General features: G+C 43.1%; 1 protein-coding gene and 1 long non-coding RNA gene across 3 annotated transcripts in view; one reads left to right on the top strand and one right to left on the bottom strand.

The window, feature by feature from the left end:
- dipk2ab (divergent protein kinase domain 2Ab) overlaps positions 1-19,272 on the bottom strand; it is a 34,546-nt gene extending 15,274 nt beyond the window's left edge. The window contains exons 1-2 of one of the 2 annotated variants that reach the window (XM_077509289.1): positions 18,789-19,272; positions 10,507-11,386 (exon numbers count right to left, since the gene is read on the bottom strand). In XM_077509289.1, the coding sequence (XP_077365415.1) occupies positions 10,507-11,160 (654 nt within the window). In that variant the 5' untranslated portion in view covers positions 11,161-11,386; positions 18,789-19,272. Of the gene's footprint in view, positions 1-10,506; positions 11,387-11,757; positions 12,005-18,788 lie in introns of those variants that run through there. The other variant, XM_077509290.1, reaches the window with a different exon arrangement.
- Positions 19,273-20,153: 881 nt separating this feature from the next.
- Positions 20,154-23,868, top strand: part of LOC144009209 (uncharacterized) — a 48,242-nt gene continuing 44,527 nt past the window's right edge. The window contains exon 1 of the long non-coding RNA XR_013280862.1: positions 20,154-20,310. This is a non-coding gene — a long non-coding RNA (uncharacterized LOC144009209). The remainder of the gene's footprint in view (positions 20,311-23,868) is intronic.

The following is a 23,868-nucleotide window of genomic DNA, read 5'->3' as shown; positions in this document are numbered from 1 at the left end:
ATATGGAAGCGTATACTAGGCAAACATTGATGTTATACGTCTGACAAAAATAAATAAATGTTTGTTGGTTTCAGTGGTGTAAATGTACACCATGCGCAGGTATTCTGTTCTGATTAGCCCAACCAAAATAGATACAAAACCACAGGGGGAGGACAGGGATAAGTTGCAAGCTGTGCAGCCTCGGCTCAATCAGTTCCCAGAGGTACCCCAATCAATTGGGGCGCAGACAAAAATTGTGTCCAGGAAGCACAATGGACTTCAAGCGGCCTGTCACTCCGCTTGGACCTGTCATCCACTGTCTTGGCAAGGACTCATTCCAAATTCCGCTTTTACTTTTTGTTTAATAGCCTCCCTCAATAACTTTCTGCATTCGTAAAATTGACAGCAAAGGGGAATGTGACAAACTAGATATTTTCGTACAAGCTTAAGGGTGCACTGCAATGTTACGGCTTGGTCAAAACTGACAATGTTGAGATTGCAGAGGAATTTAGGATTAGAGACCAAAGAGGCTAAATATCTAAAATGGCTTTCTAAACATATAAAGTGGGTATAGAAAGATTAGATTGAAGCCGGATCATTTGGTGGTACATCCCTATTAGACCCGCTTCCTTTGACCCAAATTCAAACCTTGGATTGCTCCGTGTTGATGCGACTAAGCAGCTCTTGGCCATGTCGACAAAACTTAACCTGTCCAATGCAATGGCTAAACCGGCTTTGAAAAAAAAAAAAAAAAAACATCCTTCGAAGCCCCTGCAGCCAGGTTGGGAAGATGAGACGAGAATGGAGGATGCCAACCCGAAGAGGAGCCTAAACCAGCGCGGACCTGCTTGCTAAACACAAACACTATCTCCCCGCTTTTGTTGTCAGGTTGCAGCCTGAGCGGGTGCAAAAGTAGAGCGCCGGAAGCTTGGAGGGGGGATGCATGCATGGCGGTGGGGGTAGGAAAAGGATGATTATCCCGAGGCTACTTTCAGACTTACTGTCAGTGTCTGTTCTGAGAAGGCCTTCATGTCTGTCGGGGCCCGCATCTCCTGTTCTTAACATAGATGCTTCTCATTCAACACACTTCACGGCTCTCGGCGTGCTTCGTCAATTACTGAGGTCTTTGCAACTCGTATGTGGGTGCCATTTTCAATGAGCTGCCTATATTTACGTCTGAAAAGCAATCGGGCTGAAGGCGAGCACCACCGAGCGCCGTACATGAAAGCCTCAAACTTCCTATCGCCAGGCTTGATAAATACGCCGCGTGTCCCACCAATCATTCTCCCTCAGCGCTCTTTAAACGGTTACTCTGCAGAAGCCATTACCGTCTGCAATGAGGCGTTGAGGGGGGGTTGGGGGGCCAAAATGAATTGGATACACTACTGTGCTATCTCTGAGTAGAATTGGGAAGTTTTTTTGTGAGCGCGTATGGTGCGCACAGGTGGTAAATTTGATCATTTGTCTCTCCCGGTGATGCAATGCATTTTAAATATGCTGAAAGCGCAATACTTGTTACGACAGATCCCTGCAACTTTTAACGGCTTTTGTAATGCCAAATTCTGTCCCTGCCAGTGGATGACAAGCTGCTAAAACTGGGCCTTACGTTGTACATTTTTCAGACTATAGTTTTCAAATGGCAACTCTCACTGCATGAAAGTCAACGCTAATGACTTACGCTAGCTTTTTTTTACGCTACTTTTCCCGGTTCGGTCTCACCGTCAACGCCTCAAATTTAATTAACTTAATGGGACAAACTGCATAAGTAGGATGAATGCACACTTTGGGCAAGCCAAGTAAGATAAGTGCCATCTGAAAAGCACATGCAAGTAAATTGTAATTGTATTGCCATGCCTCTGATGTGCCAGTTTACCAGGTCACAGTGTGCGAGTCGCTACATGCAGTCCTCGATTTATGACGGCCCTCCGTTACGAATAGCCAAGTCAGAATACGTGTTGGCTCATACTAACACAGTAGTAAAGTTGAATAGTAAATATTTTGTAGGCAAAACACTCAAAGGCCTCCAAATATAAAATAAATTAAAAATTGAGAGGAGCATTCCTTCTTGTGCCGTGTGACATGCTAACTTATTAATCTCAAAAGTGCTACCTATCAAAACTAACCACGAAAACTAGGGATGCACGATAATATCGGTGGCCGATAATTATCGGCAATTATCGACCAATTTGATGTCAAACAGATAAAACAGGTAATAGAGAAATCTGCCGATAATTATCGGCAATTTGATTTCATGCAGATAAACCACATAAAGAAATCCAGCAATAATTATAGACATGCCACGTTGGTCAATCTGTTGTGGTTGTGGTTCATATACATAAAAGTCAGCTTATGGTGCTTTATAAACATTGAAACATTGTGCAAAGTTTATACAATGTTTCAATGTATTTGTTAGACTTATAGTAGGACTCAAAAGTATATTTGTATTCAAGTTAATTTTGCAAACAATTATCGGCTTACTTATCGGTTATCGACATCGGCAATTCTAAATTAATGGTTTATCGGTATCTGTTGAAAATAGCATTATTGTGCATCCCTAACGAAAACATTTCAGTCATCTTTGGAAGTTTCGTCGAAAACCAAGCGTAAACCAAGCATAGAAAAAAAGAAAGCCTTGAGCCTAAAACTCAAAGAGACTGGGGCACACATACACAATATCCATAAACAAGCACAATGTTGGGAAAATCTAGTCACAAGTGCGAGATCATTATCACAGCTGTCAACATAAATTCATCTGAATGGCGTATGAATGCAGTCAGGAGATGCAAATCGCTTGACAAGCGAATCAGCCAACTCGTGAGCATTGTATAGAGTGGTAAAACCCTTTAACATGTTGAACTCAACACAAAATGGTGAAATTGCCAAAGTGCATGCTGAAGTATTGCTAGAAACTGGCAAACACACAAGTGTGTTCTTATTGCAGGTGACCTCACGGTGACCTCTAGGCCCAGCTCCGACTAATCTAATGTAAAAAGGTAGAGCCGGTGCACAACAGCAGCATTGAGCGGGGGCGTGTGTGCTTTCCGCTCCCCTCCCTTTAATACAACAGACACACTGGCGTCCTCATGGGGGTAGGGGGGGGATCGGAGTGGGCTGAAATGAAACGGGGCCACAGACAAATGGGCAGCCTCGGGAGGAGGAGGATGAAACGAATAGAGCGAGCGGCGCAGGGAACACACACCTGCGTCCTGACATCTGCTGACAAAGACGTGCCCTTCTACTGGACAACTTGGGGGAGGGCACGGGCGTGCGCGCGGGACTTCGAAAGAGGCTCTTTGTGCGTGTGTTTGTGTGTCGACATGAAACTGTATCCCGCCGCATATGAATGAGAAAATGCAACGTGACCGGGGCTGATAACAACCTCTTTTCAGGGGCCGAGTAAACATCAGCGGCTCCCAAGATATTGCCTTGGCTACTCTGCAAGAACACTGGCCAATCAAACACACACACATGCACACGCCAGTGAGCAAATACTGCGGCGCAGAGCTGCATTTATACATGAAAGCTTTGAAAAAAGAAAAAAAAAAAAAGAAAAGGCTTCATCTTAGCAATGGTGGCTACTTAGAGGAAATTAGTAGTTAGCCACAGGAGTAGTTAAGGGTGCGGTTTAAATTCTCAACATTTTCTGTCCTCGACTAAACCTTGCCGTTTTTATGTAAAGCAAGTCAGGACAGGACTCTGGAGGGGAGTCCCGAAGATCAAATGGCAACGCTGAGGAGGTTTCGAGGGCAGACACTTTCGTGTCAGACACAACAGAACTCCCAGCCATTACTCAGTCGGTTTATAATAAAGGCTCATCTTTGAGGCGGAGTCAGATGTTCCTCCTGTGAAGCTGGGACTGCCATGCAGGAGTCAGGAAGACGAAGGAGGGGGCAGACATTTCTTATTCACCTTGTGCATATGGAGGACGTGCAGTGAGCCCCTTCTGGCATTTTGGGGGCAATTTGAAGTCTCAAATCAAGTCTGGTAGCCCACAGCGAGCGCTCAAGCCTCACTAGGGAATCGGCATGAAAAGCACCAACCGAGCGCACATGCATCTAGACAGTTCTCTGCGGGTAGCATCCACCCTCAAACTTGCTCATTGCCTCTTTGTTCCATCCGCCAAATGTGACTTTAAAAGGCAGCAATGTTGTCGGTTTCACAACGCTGCAAATTCCTAGTCAGCAAACTTAGGTTGGAGGAAAGTATTTGCACATTTTGAGTGCCAACGTGTAAAGAGACAAAGGATGTGGAGTGTGGTTTGATTACGAATGGCCTCAGTCTGCCTCATTACTATGGACGCTGTTCAAAGACAGCAAAGTCACCCTCTGTGGAGCGCGCAGCCTTCCTGGGAAGAGGGAAAATCGTTCTGTAAAGACGACTCAAACTAGTACAGAATTCTAAGTGCATTTGGTCTACTTCACATTTGACCGTATTGCACATTTTAAATATCTTTTCCATACAATTTGAGTTGGTTTATTGTGATGAATGCAGCCTCCTAGAGTGATCCACACACACACTACTTCCTTATTTATTCATTGCGTGTCAAAGCTCCTGTCAAAGCATATCAATTAGCTAAGCTTTAACACAGAGCTTGAAATCCCTTTTAGATATTAGTTTGTAGTTCTTGTGCTAGACACTGCTTTTATGCAAGCTAATTTTTGCCCTTTAAATAAAATTTCACACATGGCTGACTGTAAAATCTGTATAGGGAAGGAGGCATTACTTAATAATGTGGGGGAAAAAATTTGCCAAAAAAAGGAGAACATCTGACCACAGATAGAAATGGGTGGTCTACATTTGTGGAGTTTTGTGTACTGGAGAATGAAAATCGAGAATGTGAGCAAAAAGGGGGAGGGTGGCGGAGGGGCAGACCTAGTGGTTTCTAATGATAACTGTGTGCTGACCTGAACCTGAGTAAAGACCTCATAAATCCGCCTTACTGGGAAACCCAGGAATGTAAGAAGTCAAAGGCTGTCGGTGTTGAATCAGTCTGGGTGGTTGTGCCGCCCACGCAGACCGGGGAGGAACCCAACTGGAACTCGGACCTCAGTTCCGAGGACTGTGTGTTTGAGGTTGTCATCAAGGGTTGTGTATCGTTAAGCAGCAGGCAATTATCCTGGGAGACCGCAGAGCAGCGTTGACTGTCGGATGACTGCTGCGACTGACCCTGTGCTCCAAACCTCACTGCCGATAGAGCCATCTAGCAAGTCAGTATTTAAGAGAATTTAATGAACCAAACAGTCACAGAGAGGTTACATCGTCCCCAAGGCAGCTACACTTCCAGTGACTAAGAGTGAATACAGATATTTAAAGATGCTATATTTTTTGCAGGTATTTTTTTCTGTCAGGAGCTAAGAGCCTTGTTCTTGATGTGATAGACAATTTTATAACACGGGGAATGCTGACATGCTAAAAAGCATAGTCTTGCTCTAACGTAAGGGCATTGGAATCTCCGGGGCATGCGGAAAAGCAAAGAGATGCTTTTTACTTATCTATATTGGTTGCGGTCATGTTAAGAGGCCCACGGAGAGCTCTGAAATGTGGTTGACTTGCCAGCGTTGAAGTACGGCGTCCTCGGGAGCAGGCCGGTGGCCATAACAGTGGTTTGGATCGCAGGCATAACAGTAGGAAGCGCGAGTTTAGGGGAGGGGGTTGCTGGTGGGTGGTACAGGGTACTTCGGAGGGGGCTCAACCACAGGCATTTACACCTAACCAAACACAGCTGTCATGCATGTGTATGTGTGTGCGTGTTTGCTGAGGATTACGGTGACACAAGCAGACAGGCTCATTCAAATGGGAGACAACACCACAAGGCCCTGGCTTGTACAACACAGACTGCCATCAAACCTTTCCCTTGCCCTCCGCCTTCCAGCAGGGACGCCTTCCAACGAGGGCATCCAAAAGAGAGGAGTTGGGCCCGGATAACTCCCTATCCTAACAGGATTCAGTCTGTACACAAAGGCCTAGAGGAATAATGAAAGGGGGATTGGGACCACTCGAAGCCGGGTTAAGCGGCGTAAACAACTCCTCTCTTATGCGCTAAGGAGTGTCACGATCCCCGGGAGCCAGGAACAAAGTAAGATATTAATCGCTAAAGACTATTTACTGATGGACCTCAGCCACTGAAATTGCCTTAAGGGATGGGAGGCAGACACGCCACCGGATTGAATGTGCATCCACAATTACGAGAAATGAAATAAATATCGCCAGAAAGCAAAATCAGGCTTTGATTGCGTTTGCACATGAGGCGTGTTCCGGAAAGTGTGCAAAACAAAACTGCCAAGGGTTTCAACAACGGACACAGAGCAAGTTCTTACCAGTAACAGGTAATGTCTTGGAATTGGCTCCTTTCATAATAAAATCTATCTTGGGAGAGTCACATTTCAGGTGTCACCTTTGCCCCACTACAAGCCAGGAGGACCTTCAATGTTTTCTTAGGCTTCAATTCCCAAAGGTGAGGATTGTGATTGATTATGCAGAACCTCATTAGAATCAACAACAAGGCGAAGAGACCCAACATTTGGGGAAAAACAAACATTGCAGCCAGACTGTTTGTTGAAAGAGCACCGAGTGTTTACTTTCACATTTACGCTAAGATCCTGCTGTCAAAAATCTTTGCAGGCATCAAAGATAAGGTCATCCATCAAATGTGTGCGGCTCTTTTTTTCTGCAGTGCGGTGTTGGTGTCAGATGTTGTGCGGAAAAAAACAGATGGCTACGCGACTGAATCGTTCCGATGAGCATGTCGGTGTCAGCCTAGGACTGAGTGTTAAGTGAGGAGGTGGTTCTTGGGAAGGTGGCAACGCAAAGGGAGGGGGGGGGGAGCGGCACAGATTTGAGTTTGGAGGAGATGAGAGTACCGCTGGCTGAGTGAAGCCCACAGCCTGTCAGTTCCTATTCTCAGCTTCACTGAGCAAAACGGAGCCGAGGACCAAAAAGGGTGCGAGCGCAGTCACATGTTCCTGGCCCGCTCGCAAGGCTTAATGATTTGGAATGAAAGACCAGGCAAAATCAAACTAATTTCCGATTGGGCCAGATGTACTGTAGCCCATCAAACACGAGCATCACCTGATGAATCAGTGAGTCATTTAGCCAAAGGAGAGGCGCCAAGAATGGCAAATTAACTGCAAATAGGAATAAGCTTTATAACTAAGGGTGGGGGAGAGAAGCAAGATCAGCGTTTCTAAATACATACATCCCAAGGCATGTTCTATTTAAAAGGAGTGCAACAAGCTTGCGATGTTTTCGCCTTTGTAGTGTGATACCCAATCAGAAGCGATCTGCTGTTTTGGAAAAAAAAAATAATAATTCCACGTTTCATTTTGCATGCATTTTGAACCGTGCTTGTATGTGGTGACATAATGTGTTTTTTCCAAAACATGAATAGCTCCAGGGAGCATTTTTTCATCTAATCATGTTACAGTCTGGCTTGCCATCACAGGACTAGCAAATTACCATCAACCAATATGACCTCATGCCCCCATCAATGTTTGTCAACTGAACCGGCCCGTTGCTGAGGAGCTGCTACCGAAACATTTTGAAAATTGTGCTTGGATAATTAGAAGGTGCATTAGGGCATAGTAAATGTGTGCATTTCGCTAAGCCCCATGCCTGAACTCGAGAGGCACTCATCAGTGCGCAAATAATTTTCCACGTTCGCTAATGCGGTGTTATGCTCACTGAGCCATCTCCTGCTGTATTGAAGGAGGGCGGCACTGCAAGACGGTGTGGAGTACAGTGGAAAAGAAGACTGATCCATTCAAATATGCCTGAATCGATTCGCAAGAATTAGCTCCGGGCATCTCTTTATGACTTGATTTTTGTGTAAACTGAATTATGATGCCACTATTGAGTACGAGGTAAAATCAATGTGCATCATATGACTTCTCTTCTTGAAGAGGAAGACAAACCCTTGACACATCTTCACCATCTTATGACAACAGTAGTTATGCTCTGCACTAGAATTATAAATCTTTTCACAATTAATGTTGTAGGCTATAAATGTGTGACTTCTTAAAAAGGAGTCTTGCCGATAATGGCAGCATTTCTATCTAATATTATCTGCATTTACAAAGACTAATTAATTGTACATTTGTAATGGCAACGCCAACTTGTCATAAAACACATTTCCCTTCAACTCCATGTACATGCAGTGTAAATCAACTTGTCGAGATTGTAGCTTTTCAATGCATAGCAATGATATTTATCAAGGGAAAGCACTGCTTTCAGCTGAGAGGGGGAAAAAAAAGAGAAAGACATTGCACAAGGCTTTCATATTTCGCCATGGTCATTTTTTGCCATCTAAAAATATTTATTCCCCATGGCCAAATGGTCTTGCATGTGACAGAGGAATGGAGGCTGTGTTTGTGTATGCGTCATGTACTGCATAACACACAGAAACGGGCCATTGTTGGCCGGAGCCAAAACAGCGCAGCAGATTGTTTCCCACTGACAAAGGAGGTCTGGTGTCTCATAGTGAAACAGGGCCGATTTACTGCCAGTGGCTTCAAAAGAGCAAAAACACAAGCGATTCTGAGAGAGAGCGAGAGACAGAGCTCGGCTCACTGAGCAGACAGTAGAAATGTTACGCGCATTATTCAACTGAATAAAGCCAGAGGAAAGAGATGCAATGCCAAACAATGACAGTGGGAAATCAGTCGTACTAAAGATGGTGAACCTGATAATTATCAATCTTGGGATGAAACATCCAAAACTTACTGAAGACAAGGCATAATGAAGCAATGGGAATAAGATTTTCACTAACTCTGTCCTCGTTTACGTTAAAATCAAATCTCCACACAGCAACTATAACCTCTGGCAAAATATGGACATCAAGGTGCTACAACAGTTCAATCTCTATAGGCCCCATTAATTTTTTACGGTCTACTGCTGCCCAAGCTTGTGCAAAGGGTCTTTTGATGTATTTTGACCAGCGAAGCCAACATACCAAATAATTTGACAGACTTCACCGTATGTTATCGATGCCAACCATCCGCTACATTATCTCTGCGTGTCCATATGACCCAAAGGATATTTCTAATATGCACAGATGAGAAGGTGTTGTGATGAGCCATGTGGTGAAAGAAAACAACTGAAGAACAAAGAGTAGTGGGATGTGGGTGACAGGAAGGTTCGATGTGTTTGTATCTGCTATGCGTTTAGCATTTCATTTGTGGGTCTGAATCCCTTTGGCAAGGGGGAGAATGGCAAGAGGCCACCGTGGTGGAATAATCCAGAGTTTGTGGAGCATATATTAATACGCTGACAAAAACAGAAGAAAGACACAGGCGGAAAGAACAAGAGAAGAGACAGAAAAGAGAGGGCAAGCGGCCACACGAGGCTAATCAGGCATTATGGATCAACTGGACATAAAAGCTGATCTCGCTTTTTGTCTTGTGGAATGCCTGGAGGTGTCCGGCTTGATGAGTAAAAACCGGCTGAATGTTGTAGGTCAGCCCGAAAGTTATTGAATGTCTACATGGGCTGTGACCATTTTTGTTCTGTCGAGACACGGTCAATGGCAGATTGAAATTGAAATTGATTGGAAGCTTGTAAATCACAGAGGGAGGGAAAAGTGTCCATAGTGGTGATGCTTCTATATAGGATAGTGGATCCTTTCTGGCACTGAGGATGATAGGATACAAACCTCTGGTATCAAAGCTAGGACACAAACTAGCACACACTGTGAGAAATTAAGCCAGAATGTGACTTGGTTCTGAAGCGTTTCAGTAGAATATTTAAAGTCTGTATCAAGAAAAAAAAAACCCTTGCATTCTGATTATAAACTAAAACAAGTCAGGCCTGTTATATACGTACTATATTCAAAGCACATTCTCCCACAGATGATGGCAGCCCACCGGACAGAGACAAGTATTAAAATTAAAAACAACTTGGACCATTTACAGATGCAATCTTGAATAATTCAAATATGCCCTACATATAGTGTTAAATATGCAGTATTGCCGCCAGCAAAAACCTATCATCTTTCAGGAGGCCTCAGCTCTCAAAACTATCTTAAAGACTGTTAGCGTTGTCAAAGGTCCTGGGAGGGTAAAATAGTTCCTCCTAAATCTACATATAGAAGGGGATGGAGCAGAGGAAGTATTACCCTGCATTTTACTAAAACGGCTTTACTTGACCTCCAGTGGTGATCTTATCCAAAGGAAAGCATGACATTCCTTAAAAACCCTCGTGCCATGACTCAATCCTATCAAAACAACAGTTAATGGAAACAACAGTCAAAGGGGAACTCACAGGAATTAAGGACATTTGAAACTATAATGGCACTCAGCAGAGTGCAGATCCCCCAGACCACATGGGCAAAAGAAAAAACATTCGGATTCGACCCATCTTGTCCACCTTCACCATCAACTTACCTTCTCCAAATGTCTGAATTTTGTCATTAGGTTGTCAATAGTAATAGCAAAATCAAGGACAATTTATCTCTCAATTGAACTTTCCTTGGCCCGTGCCGCACAAATATAATAATGGATATTTAACCTCCAAGGTGAAGGTAACAAACAATACCTGCAGGACAAGTGGTTCCGGGTTGAATGCCAACGTCATGAGCAGCTGCATTCTCTCCGTGTCTTTAAGGTTCTTGAGTAGAAAGCTGCCAGAGTCTTTGGTCTCGGCGTATCGTCGAACCACACGGTCCAGCAGCCGCTGAGAAGGGCAGTGTACCAGATCTGACCAGCCCTCTACCACCTCTGGAGTAAGAAGACGAACGTCGCCGTTGATCCTAGCAAATTCAGTTTTGTACATCGCCTGGATTAGATCGCACCGTGGCCTGCCGGTGGCCCTCTTGCAGATCTTTTGGTCTATCTCGGCCAGCTCCTGGTTGGAGCCGAGCCGCTTCAATACGATGCGACGCGTGCCTTCCCTGGGCTCCCCGTACTGGGCGAAGTAAACATTCTTGACGTTGAAGATGTCGAGGAAGCGCAGGCGCCCCCATGTCTCAAACGAAACCTGGCCGTTCATGAATTTGCGGCACCAGCTCGTGCCGAAGCAGGCGGGACACTTGTTGAGGTTGATGAAGCGTCGGTCCGTAAGCTCGTTCTTCTGGAACGAGGCAAACAGGTTGTGGGTGTTCATCAGCAAGATGACAAACAGTCCCACCACAAACAGCAGCTTCAGACAGCGGTACACACGGCCAAGTTTGAGAGGGAGGAAGCGCAGCATGGTGGGGACAGGATGAAGTGGGGGGAAAGGGTGGTCTTGCGGGATTTGGCGGAGGGAGAGGTATCCAGATGGTTGTCAGTGAGTTGACTTTAATGCCTCTCCGTCATGGTGCATCGGGTTGGCATCTAGAGCCGCAAGCTGGGGCGAGGCTGGCAATCTCTGGCAGTGGCTGGTGAGTCATGTTCAACCAGGCTTCCTGTTTATGGGCAACTTTCAGCCAGCAGGTCTGAAAGAGAATAAAAAGAGAGCAGGAAACTCATCAGAACAGGTCACAATACAAAAGAAATTTAAAGAACTGTGGTTATCCTCGCGAAAGGCCAGTTTCTGAGAATAACCAATTGCCAAAGTAATTCTAATTGTTTCGGGTCATCCGAGAGCTTTCTCTACCTTTGTCCATAGATGAGATGGCACATGGCCAATGCAATAAAACTGCCAGTGCCTGCGTGAACATTTTCTCTCCAGGAAAATCATTTTATGTACACTCTCAGTAAAAAGATAAATAAAAGCAAGGAGATAGCGGGGATATAAAGTCAGCTATCAAATGAAGAGCAAAATGTCTTCCTCTAGTGCAAATCAAAATATGCTGCACAGCCTTACCATGCTGCAGTTGTATCACTTCCCTGTTTCCGCCTTTACATATGCAGCAATCTCTCGTTGCATTGTGAAGAGAGCAAAGTTCAATCTTTGATCAAAGTTGGCCTACTTTGATAACGCTTGATGTTTGAAAAATGACCCTTGCTAAACCCCCCCAAAAAAATGCCATCGGGCAAAAACTTATTCAGGTCAGGCACAAAGGGCTGTGTCAAGAATCAAGCACAGAACAAAGATACTACAATCTTGGATCAGGGACAAGAGCGTTCATCCAAAACCAAATCATGTTAGACTCCCAATCAGCTTTTGAACAGCTTTGAGCTTTAAGATGCTTTAAGAAAGACAATGAGACCAGCCATGCAAATTAGCTGTCTCCAATTAGAGCTCATTAGGACATGCCTATTAGGACAGCTGACTAGAGCGAGGGCGCGGCTAACGAGCAAGCAGATTAGTGTGGCGTGCGCCGACTGATTCCTCGTGTTCGGCCTTCAAGCCTAGCCGGCGAGATGTGGGCTCACGACGGAGAGCTTGCGGCTGCGGGGCCTCCGATAAGAAACTGCACCCACCGCCGTCTGTACCTACCTAGGCCAATATCGCTAAAAATAGACCAAATCCAATTAAGAGGAAGTAGAGACAGCTGCACTCCATGTTTTTGTTTTTTAAAGAGGAAACAAGATTTATGCATGCTGTCTGTCTGCTCTCACCGTAAAATCTCTGTGAGCATATAATGTACCATAAACAAGATGGAAAGCCTGAACGGTGATCTGTCACATCCGGGTGCCATTCATTGATTTATTAAGTCATAAAAAAACATCGCCACTTTTAGGGCTTACGAGTGAATAATGCTGAGGGCACATTTAGTATACAATGTCAGCGGCACAATACTGTGAGTTATGTAAGAGGTGTAAAAGTACAAGGCAAACCTTAATGCTTTTTAAGTCTGAAAACAGCATTACACTGAGCAAGCTTAAAAAAATAAAAAATAAAAATATTACACCTCAGGATCACGCTGACTTCCACAAAATGTCTCCAGTGTGAAGAATGAACAATTTAACAGAATAACCTCTCAGGAGCAGTGCCCGTTCTGCCCGTGCTAAAAAGCCAACACGATGATTTGATAGGGTCCAAGAAAAATCTATTTCTCCAAGATAATTGTATTCAATTGGGAAAGGAAGATGAACTGGTAGAAAGAAAATAAGCACACCATGTCAGCCAACAATAAAACATCAATACAGGCCAAGAAAGAATAACTTTTCACTACAAGGAGTGAGGCAGTAAATGGCTTGAGGGGGGGGGGGAATGGAATATCTCGTTCCTTTAAGATATCGAATCAAAAGCCATTTAGCTTCTGACACAGGCAGCCAAGATCCTGGGAGTAGATATGAGATTTAAACTAGGATCATCAAAAAGCTCGGGGGAGTCAAGTGGGGGAGCGGGTAGAAGTCACTCACCTCTGCGGCGAGCTTGAACAAGCCCCCGGACCAGACCCGGACATAGCAGAGTAATGATATGCGCAGGCAAGCGGCTAACAAGCTAACACGTAGCGTTTTTGACGTCTCTCAAGAGAACAAGTGTTAGGCCTCAATTACCTACGGAGCGTTACCTGGATTATGTCAATGACCGTGTTAATTGCCGTGGCGAAAGGATAAAGCGAATGCAGCAGTTTTTATCTTAACGAGAGACAACCGGAGGTGTTAAGCGCTGGCCAAAACACATTCACAAATTAACCAACGCTGGCCTTTTCTTGACAACCCAAAGCCAATGTGAATACAAGAGAAATCCACCAGTCTGCTGCTGGAACACTCACAATAACAGCGCAAAACATTCAGCCTTAATGCAAGCCTGTAAATGGTAAGTCATAATGTGGATATTATTCCCTGGTAATTACCTTTCTACGGCTGCTGTTCGTTAATTTTACACCTGCAAAGCCATTAACTCACCGTCTTTTACAGCGCGCCATCACGGCTTTTGGTGCACAGAGAGCTTTGATTCTTTAGAGTTCCCAATGGCAAGGTTGCCCCCCTTTGAGGGTAAAGGCCACTTAAAGCTCTAAATGGTAGCCAGCCGCTCTGTATTCTGCACCAGATGTTGCCCAACAGAATAGAAAGGGGAGCCCGGACAAATTTAAGATTGTGGACGAACCTCATTGTGCCCAGTGTCAAATTAGCCCCCCTCTTGCATCTCACCCCGGCGACACCTTGTCTCCCTCAGCACTCTCTTCAAAAGGGGAGGAGGGGATACACAATACGAAGCGGAAAACCCTCTTTAGAATAAGCAACAAATTACCTCAAGTGGGGTGGAGAAACTTTTTCCAGCACTCTCTCTCGCTCTTTCTCCAGTGAGCACGAAAGAGAGGCAAAGTAAGGCGGGCAAATCAAAGGGCGCCCCACTCCTCATGCATAGGAAATGAGCCTCGCATGCAAAATGCAAGTTTCAAGTTGGGGCAGATGCCAAGAGCCGCAAAATGCCTCATTACCGGGAGAGAACAGGGGCACGATAAAGAGATAGCTAGGCCCTGTGTTGACTTAAAACGGAATGACAAAGGTTGCAACGGGCAGCGGATGACGCTGGCTGTAATATTCGAATATTTCAACTCGTCTTCAGCATCGGGGTTTGACAGGATAAGCCAGATAAGATAGGGAATTTCCTCTAGGGATAATCACCTCCGTTGTTCGCCGAGTAAAACTGGATTGAGATTAAGATACTAGAGGGCTTGGATGCTGTGGGATAAACCAATTCTCTTCGTGGCACCTGAGGTGAACTTTTAAGCCCAAATGTGGGCACAGTAGCAGCGGCTGGAATAAAGTCATGACATGTTTTAGTCTCGAAAATCGTCAGCCGTATTCCCATTCTCATGCACGTAAAGGTTTGAAATTGGGGTCACTAAAGAAGGTATAAACCACCACAAAATAATCTTGATATCTATTTGACAGTCAAAATTAGGGGTGTGAATTGCCTAGTACCTGACGATTCGATTCGTATCACGATTCACAGGTCACGATTCGATTCGATACCGATTAATCCCGATACGAATTTATAAATCGATTGTTGCGATTTTTTTTCATTCAAATTTAGAAAATACTAATCAGTAAGCTTGTAGAGCAGCGGTGTCAAACTCATGTTAGCTCAGGGGCCGCATGGAGGAAAATATATTATCAAGTGGGCCGCATCGGGAAAATAACGGTATATAACTTAAAAACGATTGCCGTCAATTATACGCAGATTTTCGTGGACCAGCCCTAAATTACGGAGCTCAACTGTAATCATATTGTTCCGAAAAATAACACGAATGCAAATGGTATGTGGCACTTTCCGGACGTGTTAAATCGAGCTGTTTTGCATATACAGTATACTGTTCCCAGAATGCATTGCGTGGTGCAGTTAATGATGTCATAAGGACGTTAATCCTTGTTATATCTATTTGTGTTACCAGTAATTGAATTTGTGACGTATTTAGCACGTTTATGTCGGTGTATGAGTCCAAAAAAAAAAAATAAAAATTAAACAACCCGTAGTTTATGTTGTAACATCAAGGACGACGATTCCCCTACAAAGTTGCATTGCTCATTTTAGGACTGCTTGTGAAATTACAAATTTATATGTTTTGATTGTGGCCAGCTGATTAATTAGTCCGACATCACAATTTTTTTTTTTTTTACTTTACAAAATCATCTTGCGGGCCTGATTAAACTCATTGGCGGGCCTGATCCGGCCCGCGGGCCGTATGTTTGACACCCATGTTGTAGAGTGTAAGATTTATATGAAAATGTATTATTTATTTATCTGAAATTTCAGTCTTATAGAGGTTGTAATCTGTTTCATGTTTGAACAGCATTAAAATAAAATATTAAGGCTTAATGTTCCGTTCATATAACATTCTTCCATGCTCAAGGTGTGAATCCTAACCCGAAGTCAGACGTTTTGTTGAATATTTTTCCATTAAAAATGGAAGTTTAAAAATCGATTCACACACAAAAAAAAAAAAAAAAAAAAAAAGGCAATGATGATAAGACGTTGAATCTGTAAGACTACCGAATGAACAATTCTGAATTCTGAATTCTTTAAAAAAAAATTAAAAAAATCGATTCAGCCGCCTATTGAATCGATTCGAGAATTGCGCGATGTAGTATCGCGATATATTGCCGAATCGATTTTTTTTTAACACCCCTAGTCAAAATACTGACAATGGTCTGCAAAATCTAGAATTCCCAGAGTTTTTCCATACATTTTTCTGTCTTTTTCAGTTCGATTGAAATAGAGTAAAGCGATATTAACACTATATATTTGTATGAAAAACATTACAATATGATGTATTCTTAGACTGCTCCACAAACTACTTTATTATACATCGTTTGTAACCTCAAAAGCATTGTAAACTGAAGACACCCTATTCTTGTGGGTAGTTTTCATGAGGCTTAAAATGTAAACCTTTAAAACAGGTCTGAGGGTAGAGGTTTTTAAAAACCAAATCATTTGACTTGACCATAAAAACTGCTCAGCAGATTTCACCAGTAAAGTCTACATTTACATCCAACTGTCCAGATAAATGGTACGCAAAAGACAAATGTTTTGTTGCACAAAGCAGTTGTTTGTTATGCACATCGTGTCCTGACAAAGTGATGACTGCCAACTACTGGCCTGGCATGCAAATTACAGGATGCCCTCGGTTTAAGACTGTACCAACTAGGGGTGTTAAAAAAAAAAATCGATTCGGCGATATATCGCGATACTACATCGCGCGATTCTCGAATCGATTCAATAATCGGCAGAATCGATTTTTTTTTTTTTTTTTTTTAGGATTCACACCTTGAGCATGGAAGAATGTTATATGAACGGAACATTAAGCCTTAATATATTATTTTAATGCTGTTTAAACATGAAACAGATTACAACCTCTATAAGACTGAAATTTCAGATAAATAAATAATACATTTTCATATAAATCTTACACTGTACAAGCTTACTGATTAGTATTTTCTAAATTTGAATGAAAAAAATCGCAAGAATCGACTTATAAATTCGTATCGGGATTAATCGGTATCGAATCGAATCGTGACCTGTGAATCGTGATACGAATCGAATCGTCAGGTACTAGGCAATTCACACCCCTAGTACCAACATACAGTACAAAATACATCAATGTATTTATCACACAAATACAATTTTGGTGGAATTTTGACTTTAATCATTGATAAACTACAGCTCAATCTGACTTAAGTAGAAATGCAGGTTTTAAGAATGGGAGTCATTAGAAACAAAAAGGACCGTGGTCCGTGTACAGTGTTTTTCGTCATTTTTGCCACTTTTTACTGAGCAGTTGAGTCAACATATCTTAAAAGGAACCAAATACAGAGTAGAACTTAAGTCTCAAAGCACACACACACATAGACACAGACACACAAAAAAAAGCATTTAAACACTGTTTGCTGGCGGCTTTAGCTGAAAGATCAGACGAGGCTTCCACTTTCCCACCCCAGCTGTCATTGCGACGCGAGACTCCAGTTGCCAAGGTTATCTACTGGGGGAGTCAATAATGTTTGATCGCAAATACAAAAAAAAAAAAAAAAGAAAAGAACCTCACAGGAGAAAGAGTGCGGGCGGCCGGAAATGAGAGGATCCTAACGACGGTAGCGTTTTACACTCCTAGAGGAACATTAAGTCTTTTCAAAAAATCAGCACCAATTAACAGCAGCCTCCTTTTTCCTCTCCAAGGGACATTATTAATCCAGGGATCTACGGTGTTTGTTTTTGAGGATCTCAGGGTTATAATGTGCTCGATTGTTTGAGGTCAGCATGCTTATTTAGATTGATTTCAAAAGACTTACCTGATGTTTAAAGGATCAAGCAAATCAAGCGGCAGTTAAGAGAAAAAAGCGGCATCCCTATTATAGATTTGTTTCGTCCTAGGCCAGCGTTCCAACGTGCCGCCAAGACTGTTAAATCATGAAAAGAATTCAACATGTAGCCAGAGTTATTTTGCCAATGACGCAGCCTAAGCAGGTGATTATGAAATCTCACAGTTGGGTGACAAATTGTTCATACAGTAAAGCAGTTCATTGATTCATTAACACATTTTTACACACTTCTAATTGGCTTCTGGGCTTGATGTCAGAAACCAAAGTGTGCGTTATTCCTGGGAGAGCTTCGAGTCTACAATTACAATTACAAGGCACCACTCACTACCCATACATCCTAACCAAAAGTCGCCACAAATATTCTCATTTGAGGACAACAATGTGAATCTTCAGTAGAAATTAAGCTCCATTATGCGGGCAACAAACAGGGATTGCTGCGGGTGGTGTGGAAGTTTCATTTGTTTGCAAAAACACGTCTTGTTTCATTTTGCATCCAGGCGCATTTCTCTAACAAATGAGTAACATGAGTCAAGCAAATACAAAGCAAATGGATGCAAATTTCACTGGCAGGCGGATTTCAAAATCGTAACAGGTTATTTTCAAGAAGGGGTTCCCAAACTTGGGATCAGGACCCAAAATGGGACCGACTGTCACGATTTCTGGAGATTATCATCATTATCAGTATTATCATTATTAACAATAATAATAATAATAATAATAATAATAATAATAATAAAAAATTTAAAAATCATTATGCCAACACATGAGCTTGTCTAAACTGGGTCTGAAGCTGAATGAGCCACAAATGTTGCTGTTTTACCGATTTGCTCTAAAGAATGCAAATGCAAATCCAAATCCAAATGCATGCCATTTCCTCCCCAAATACAAGTGGTGTAAAATTGAGCTTCAGATTACTCACAAGAGTTATTTTCCTGCAAAAGATCACATTAAGTCACCCGCCTTGTTACCACTCAGAGGATGAGGGCATCTGATAAGAGAAATGCTCTTATCGGCTGGTTTCATCAAGAGAAAAAGCAACAAAAGTGTCACGCGAAGCCTCGTGTAAAAGAAAAAAAAACATGAAGCCAGCCAAGTAAAATTTGCACATTCATTAAAGGCTTAAGCATTCAGGCTAAAGTCGAACTGACTTAATACGATGAAAGTTAAATCAAATCAACAAACCTGTGTGACTTTTCTTTCTTTCTGGTTTAGTGGGGAAAGAATAACAGCGGACGCTCGGCTCTCACTCGGTCATTCTTCAAAGTTGAGGCGAGGGTTGATTAGGACCGCAACAAGGCAACAAAATAACGACAAAAAAAGGCAGTTTCTACTGGGTTCAGTAGCCCATCGATCACAACACGCGAGCTTCTGCTCCGTTCCCAGTAGCGTCTCCCCGTGCATGTAGCCAGCTAGCCTGCTAGCCGCTGAGATAAACAGTTCGGATGTCGGATCTTAACTCTTCGTATACCGGGTCCTCCGGCGTCCTCCTCACAAAAGAGCCGATCACTGGCGTGGCGCGTGGACGTCCATGTGTGTCCGCGTAGCATGAGTTCCTTTATAGGGGCGAGAAACGTGTTTGTTCTCCGCTCTCTTCGCCCGAGTAGCGGCTCACTACTACTCCGCTCGTCTAACCACAATAGGTTCTCTCGAGACTCTTTTTCAACAGCAGCCTTTTTACGACAGCCGCCGTCTGTTTACGCCCGTGTTGCCATGGCGACTCTTCCAACGTTTGTCTGGACGGGAACGCCCCCACCCCCCAAGTGCAAAGTTTGCCCTAAAATGACACATTTCGCCCACTTCCTACGAATATAGCTGCAAGTTTATTGTTTTGTGCTATTCGTTAAATTATTGTTTAATTATATGGACTCCATGGATGGAAAAACCTTGTTTCGTCACGTCACCATAAAAACCAGAACAGAAACGTACCTCATAGGGGCATTTACCATAATAAGCGAGCCACTCGTTTGTGTAACCGAGACAACACTTAGTTAATTGGACTCCTTCATCATAGAGACGATGTTATTACTATCGTAATCAGTGAAGTAATGCACATGCCAAACACAATTCACACTAGGAGGATGACTAATTGATTAATTAGCCGCTAATGGCTGGCTCACTCCCACCGAATAGGACAATGACAGCGGCGAGTCAATATTTCCAGTGGTTGGTTCAACCTTTGAACGCCGGCGCGAATTAGTTTGCAGTCACCGCCATCTCGTGGTCAAAAATGAGAAGACACTTGTAGGCATGTTTGTTTTGTTCTGTTTTTTGTTTTTTCCCCCCCTTCCTTCGCCATGTTTTGTGGGGCAATTAAAGTAAATTGATTCCGAGATTTACGAAGATCCTCGAACGTAGCACGAAATGATGCGGAAGTAAGTTACAATTTAGAGCCCCCTTCAAAAGTTTGAAACATTCCACAAAGAAGAGTCGAATATTTCTCACTGTAAACACTTTAACAGCTATTATCTAAACCAGTGGTGTTCAAACTCGGTCCTTGAGAGCCTGAGTCCCGCAGGTTTTGGGTGATTTAACTGCTCCAACGCACCTGTTTCCACACCTGTGTGTGGGAGAAGGGAAACATACAAACTTGCAGGACTCTTCGAGGACCGAGTTTGGACACCACTGATCTAAACCATCTTCCACTTAGAAGTCAACACTGTGCAGATATAAACGTAGACAAATGAGGGGGAAGCAATTTTACATGGTAAGTACTTTTTATGCGAGACTTGTTGACGTGGGTGGACTAGGTTGCAATTTGCAATAATAACTTGGTTGCATTACAACCAACATTAGTGGTTGAACACATAATGTAGTGAGTATATAGCCTTCATTTTTTTTGATATCTCATAATAAAAATCACAATTTCCCTACAAACGTATACTACCAAACTGATCCATCAAATATATAGCAACAAATGACATTGATGGTACTTTTCTACAGCTCCATTTATCCTTTTCTTTTCTTTTCTTTTCTTTTCTTTTCTTTTCTTTTCTTTTCTTTTCTCTTCTCTTCTCTTCTCTTCTCTTCTCTTCTCTTCTCTTCTCTTCTCTTCTCTTCTCTTCTCTTCTCTTCTCTTCTCTTCTCTTCTCTTCTCTTCTCTTCTCTTCTCTTCTCTTCTCTTCTCTTCTCTTCTCTTCTCTTCTCTTCTCTTCTCTTCTCTTCTCCCATGTATGTATTCCATTCAGTTCACGGCTGAATTCAATTATTTTTGTGTGGAAATTAGGGGGTCCCTCGAGATATTTTTCTAAATTTACATACTAAATTCCCACAATGATATTTGGGTGAAAATAGTCATTAATGTTTGATTGCATTCCATCGCCGGAGAGATGAAAGTGCCTCAAGTAATCCTAAAATAAAATGATGTGTTGTTTTGGCTGCCTCTGACAAAACAATGATAGGAGAAAGACGTTTTATAGTTTTAAGAGGGACATGTGCAAATATTTTAAATGATAAATATGTAAAATTGTCTACAATTACAGTAGTTGGGTCTCTAGAGTGCCCACCTAAGTAAAAAATTATCCAGAAATAGATTGTTGTAATTCTTGATCCTTGGGACCTTATGACAAACACATCACAGAGATGTTATTAAAATCCTGAAAGCTGTGGGGAAAAAATGTAAATATCTACTTGTTGTCCATCTGAGCGTTAGAGTGATATTTCCTATGGGTGGAGAGGAAGTGGCGACCCTTGTCCCTTGCAAATTGCCTGGGCCAAGTGCATCTCCCCGCTCTGCTGCTGCCTCATTAGCAAACGTGCAACCACAAAGGCCATTACGCTGGCCGAAACCATTCTGTGTTGACTTCACGCCATTAAGTCTGATTCATAAGGGGACCTTGCAGGGGCAGATAAAGATTTCATTGCATTACCGAGTCCATTACGCGCCACCGGGGAGTTTGTGGTCTGATAAAATATAGCGTGCTGCTCGGCCGAACGGGCAATTATTGTATACGCCGCGCCGCCATACCCGACTGTGTCGCAGGTGACCCTTAAAATAAAGCCATGAGCGTTATGCATAATTTATCAGGGACAGTGTCTCCATCGGTTTTATGTAGACATTGTCATACCTCTGCAGATGAGGAGATAATCAAATCTGCTTTGCAGTGTAGATAATTGCACTCGCAATCACCCCGACAAGCATGACTGGAACAGCAGTGAAACTATAAATAGTAAGGTAATCATTTTGCCTATGTGTTTTAGATAATATAATATAATATAAGACTGGCTAGCCAATAGGCCACGACTTTTGAAGTCACAAGGCCGCCATATTGCTCCTCCCATGAAACGTTTCTCGGCATACGATCCTAAACATTTATAGTATCGACATTGGAGAACATTTTGAGACAGTACTTCATGATGTTTAGAACAGGAGGAAACTTTTTTTTTTTTAAATTAAATACAACTGTAATTAGGCGGCACGGTAGTCGAGTGGTTAGCACGTCCGCTTCCCAGTTCTGAAGTCTCCGGTTCGAGTCCAGGCTCGGACCTTCCTGGGTGGAGTTTGCATGTTCTCCCCGTGCCCGCGTGGGTCTTCTCCGGGTACTCCGGTCTCCTCCCACATTCCAAAGACATGCATGGCAGGTTAATTGGGCGCTCCGAATTGTCCCTAGGTGTGCGTGTGAGTGTGGATGGTTGTTCGTCTCTGTGTGCCCTGCGATTGGTTGGCAACCAGTCCAGGGTGTCCCCCGCCTACTGCCCAGTGCCAGCTGAGATAGGCGCCAGCAGCCCCCACGACCCTTGTGAGGAATAAGCGGTCAAGAAAATGGATGGATGGATGGACAACTGTAATTCAACAAAAGATGGCTCTGCCAAATCTATTATTGGGCTCTAAGGAACTGAGCAATAAAAGATAAAGGGAGTCTTAAAGCAGCACATACTGTCCACTTGTTAATTATTATTATTATTTTGTTTTTTACTTGTTAACTCATTCACTGCCTTTGACAAGTATACTTGTCAATTGTATTTTTTAGAGCGGTGCTAAATGGGGGCGAATCTGAGCATGCTCCACTGTAAATATCAAACTTGGAAACAATTTTACTGATGCCCAACCACCGTTAGATGACATCATAGCCCCATTTTATAGGAAATAAACACAGTTTCAGAGTCCATGGGAGAAATGGCTGTAATTTGGCAAACCTACATTTTTCTGCTGTCAATTATAAAAGAACGGGACGGGACAAAAAGTAGGGAGTCTATTCTGTTATTTGGTAGATTTGGTTTATATATAATTATTGAATGGAATATCACGTGAGTATTGGAAATGTAAAAATTTTCTATAATGACTGGCAGTGAATGAGTTAAAAAATAGTGACCATGCCACCCCCCAGCCCTTTCCTAACTGCATACGAGCTGTATGACGTATAGTATAGTCTGCTCGTGAGATGAGAGGAGCAAGATGGCTGCCTGTGACTTCAATGGGTTGCACGGGCGTGTGCTATCGACTATGCAGTCATATATTCAGATCAGTGGTTTTTACACTTGCGCGAAAGTGAAGCTAAGCCCCCACTTTGACATAATTTAATTCCCATTTAGAGGAGAAAAAAACCTAACCTTTTCATAACTACCAATCATCACATTTTTCCAAAATGCAAGTATAAAGTATTTTGATCAGGACTAAACATTGTCTCTGAACCAACAGATGCCGTTGCGACTTGCTTGAAAGGCAAGCAGACTGAAGAGCACTCAGCACATCATCACAAGGAAACGTGCTCAGTGTGTCAAAAAACAACAACAACAACAACAATTCCTTGGCGTGTTATTGGCAGTGTAGTTTGCAGCCATTAGCGGCTGGCTTTCTGTGCGCCGCTTATCCGCTGAATGTCTGCGCACGCATCTTGCCGATGGTTCTTATTCCAATTAATTCAGTGGTGACGGCCGCCTGCCTTCTCATTTTGTATTACACTCTTAATCATCTCTGGAGGCCCCAGTCAGGGATGTGGGATAGAATGCTAATGCAGGCATAATATTCTAGCCCAGCCAAGGGACGCCAGGTTATGTAATCCATCTCGTGGTCACCCTGGAGAGTGTTTGTTGACATATGAGTTGATTGGCATATTTTGAAGCCGGGTGAGGCAGGGTTGGTGTCAAACAATATGTTCCTCTGGACTTTTATAAGGGAAAAGGACAGGGTGAAGGAGTCAATTACTCATGTGTGATATGTGTCAGTCACTTTCGGTGAAGCGGAGTCCCCGCGGGAGGCCCGTCAGTCACAGGCACAGCAGCTCCGTCTTTTTTTTGTGTCAGACGTCTGATCCTGTCGACCGCC

This window comes from Festucalex cinctus, chromosome 20, assembly GCF_051991245.1.
Source record: "Festucalex cinctus isolate MCC-2025b chromosome 20, RoL_Fcin_1.0, whole genome shotgun sequence".
NCBI classification, from domain to species: domain Eukaryota; kingdom Metazoa; phylum Chordata; class Actinopteri; order Syngnathiformes; family Syngnathidae; genus Festucalex; species Festucalex cinctus.
Note: the sequence above shows the minus strand (reverse complement) of the source record. Positions and strands in the feature narration are given on the sequence as shown.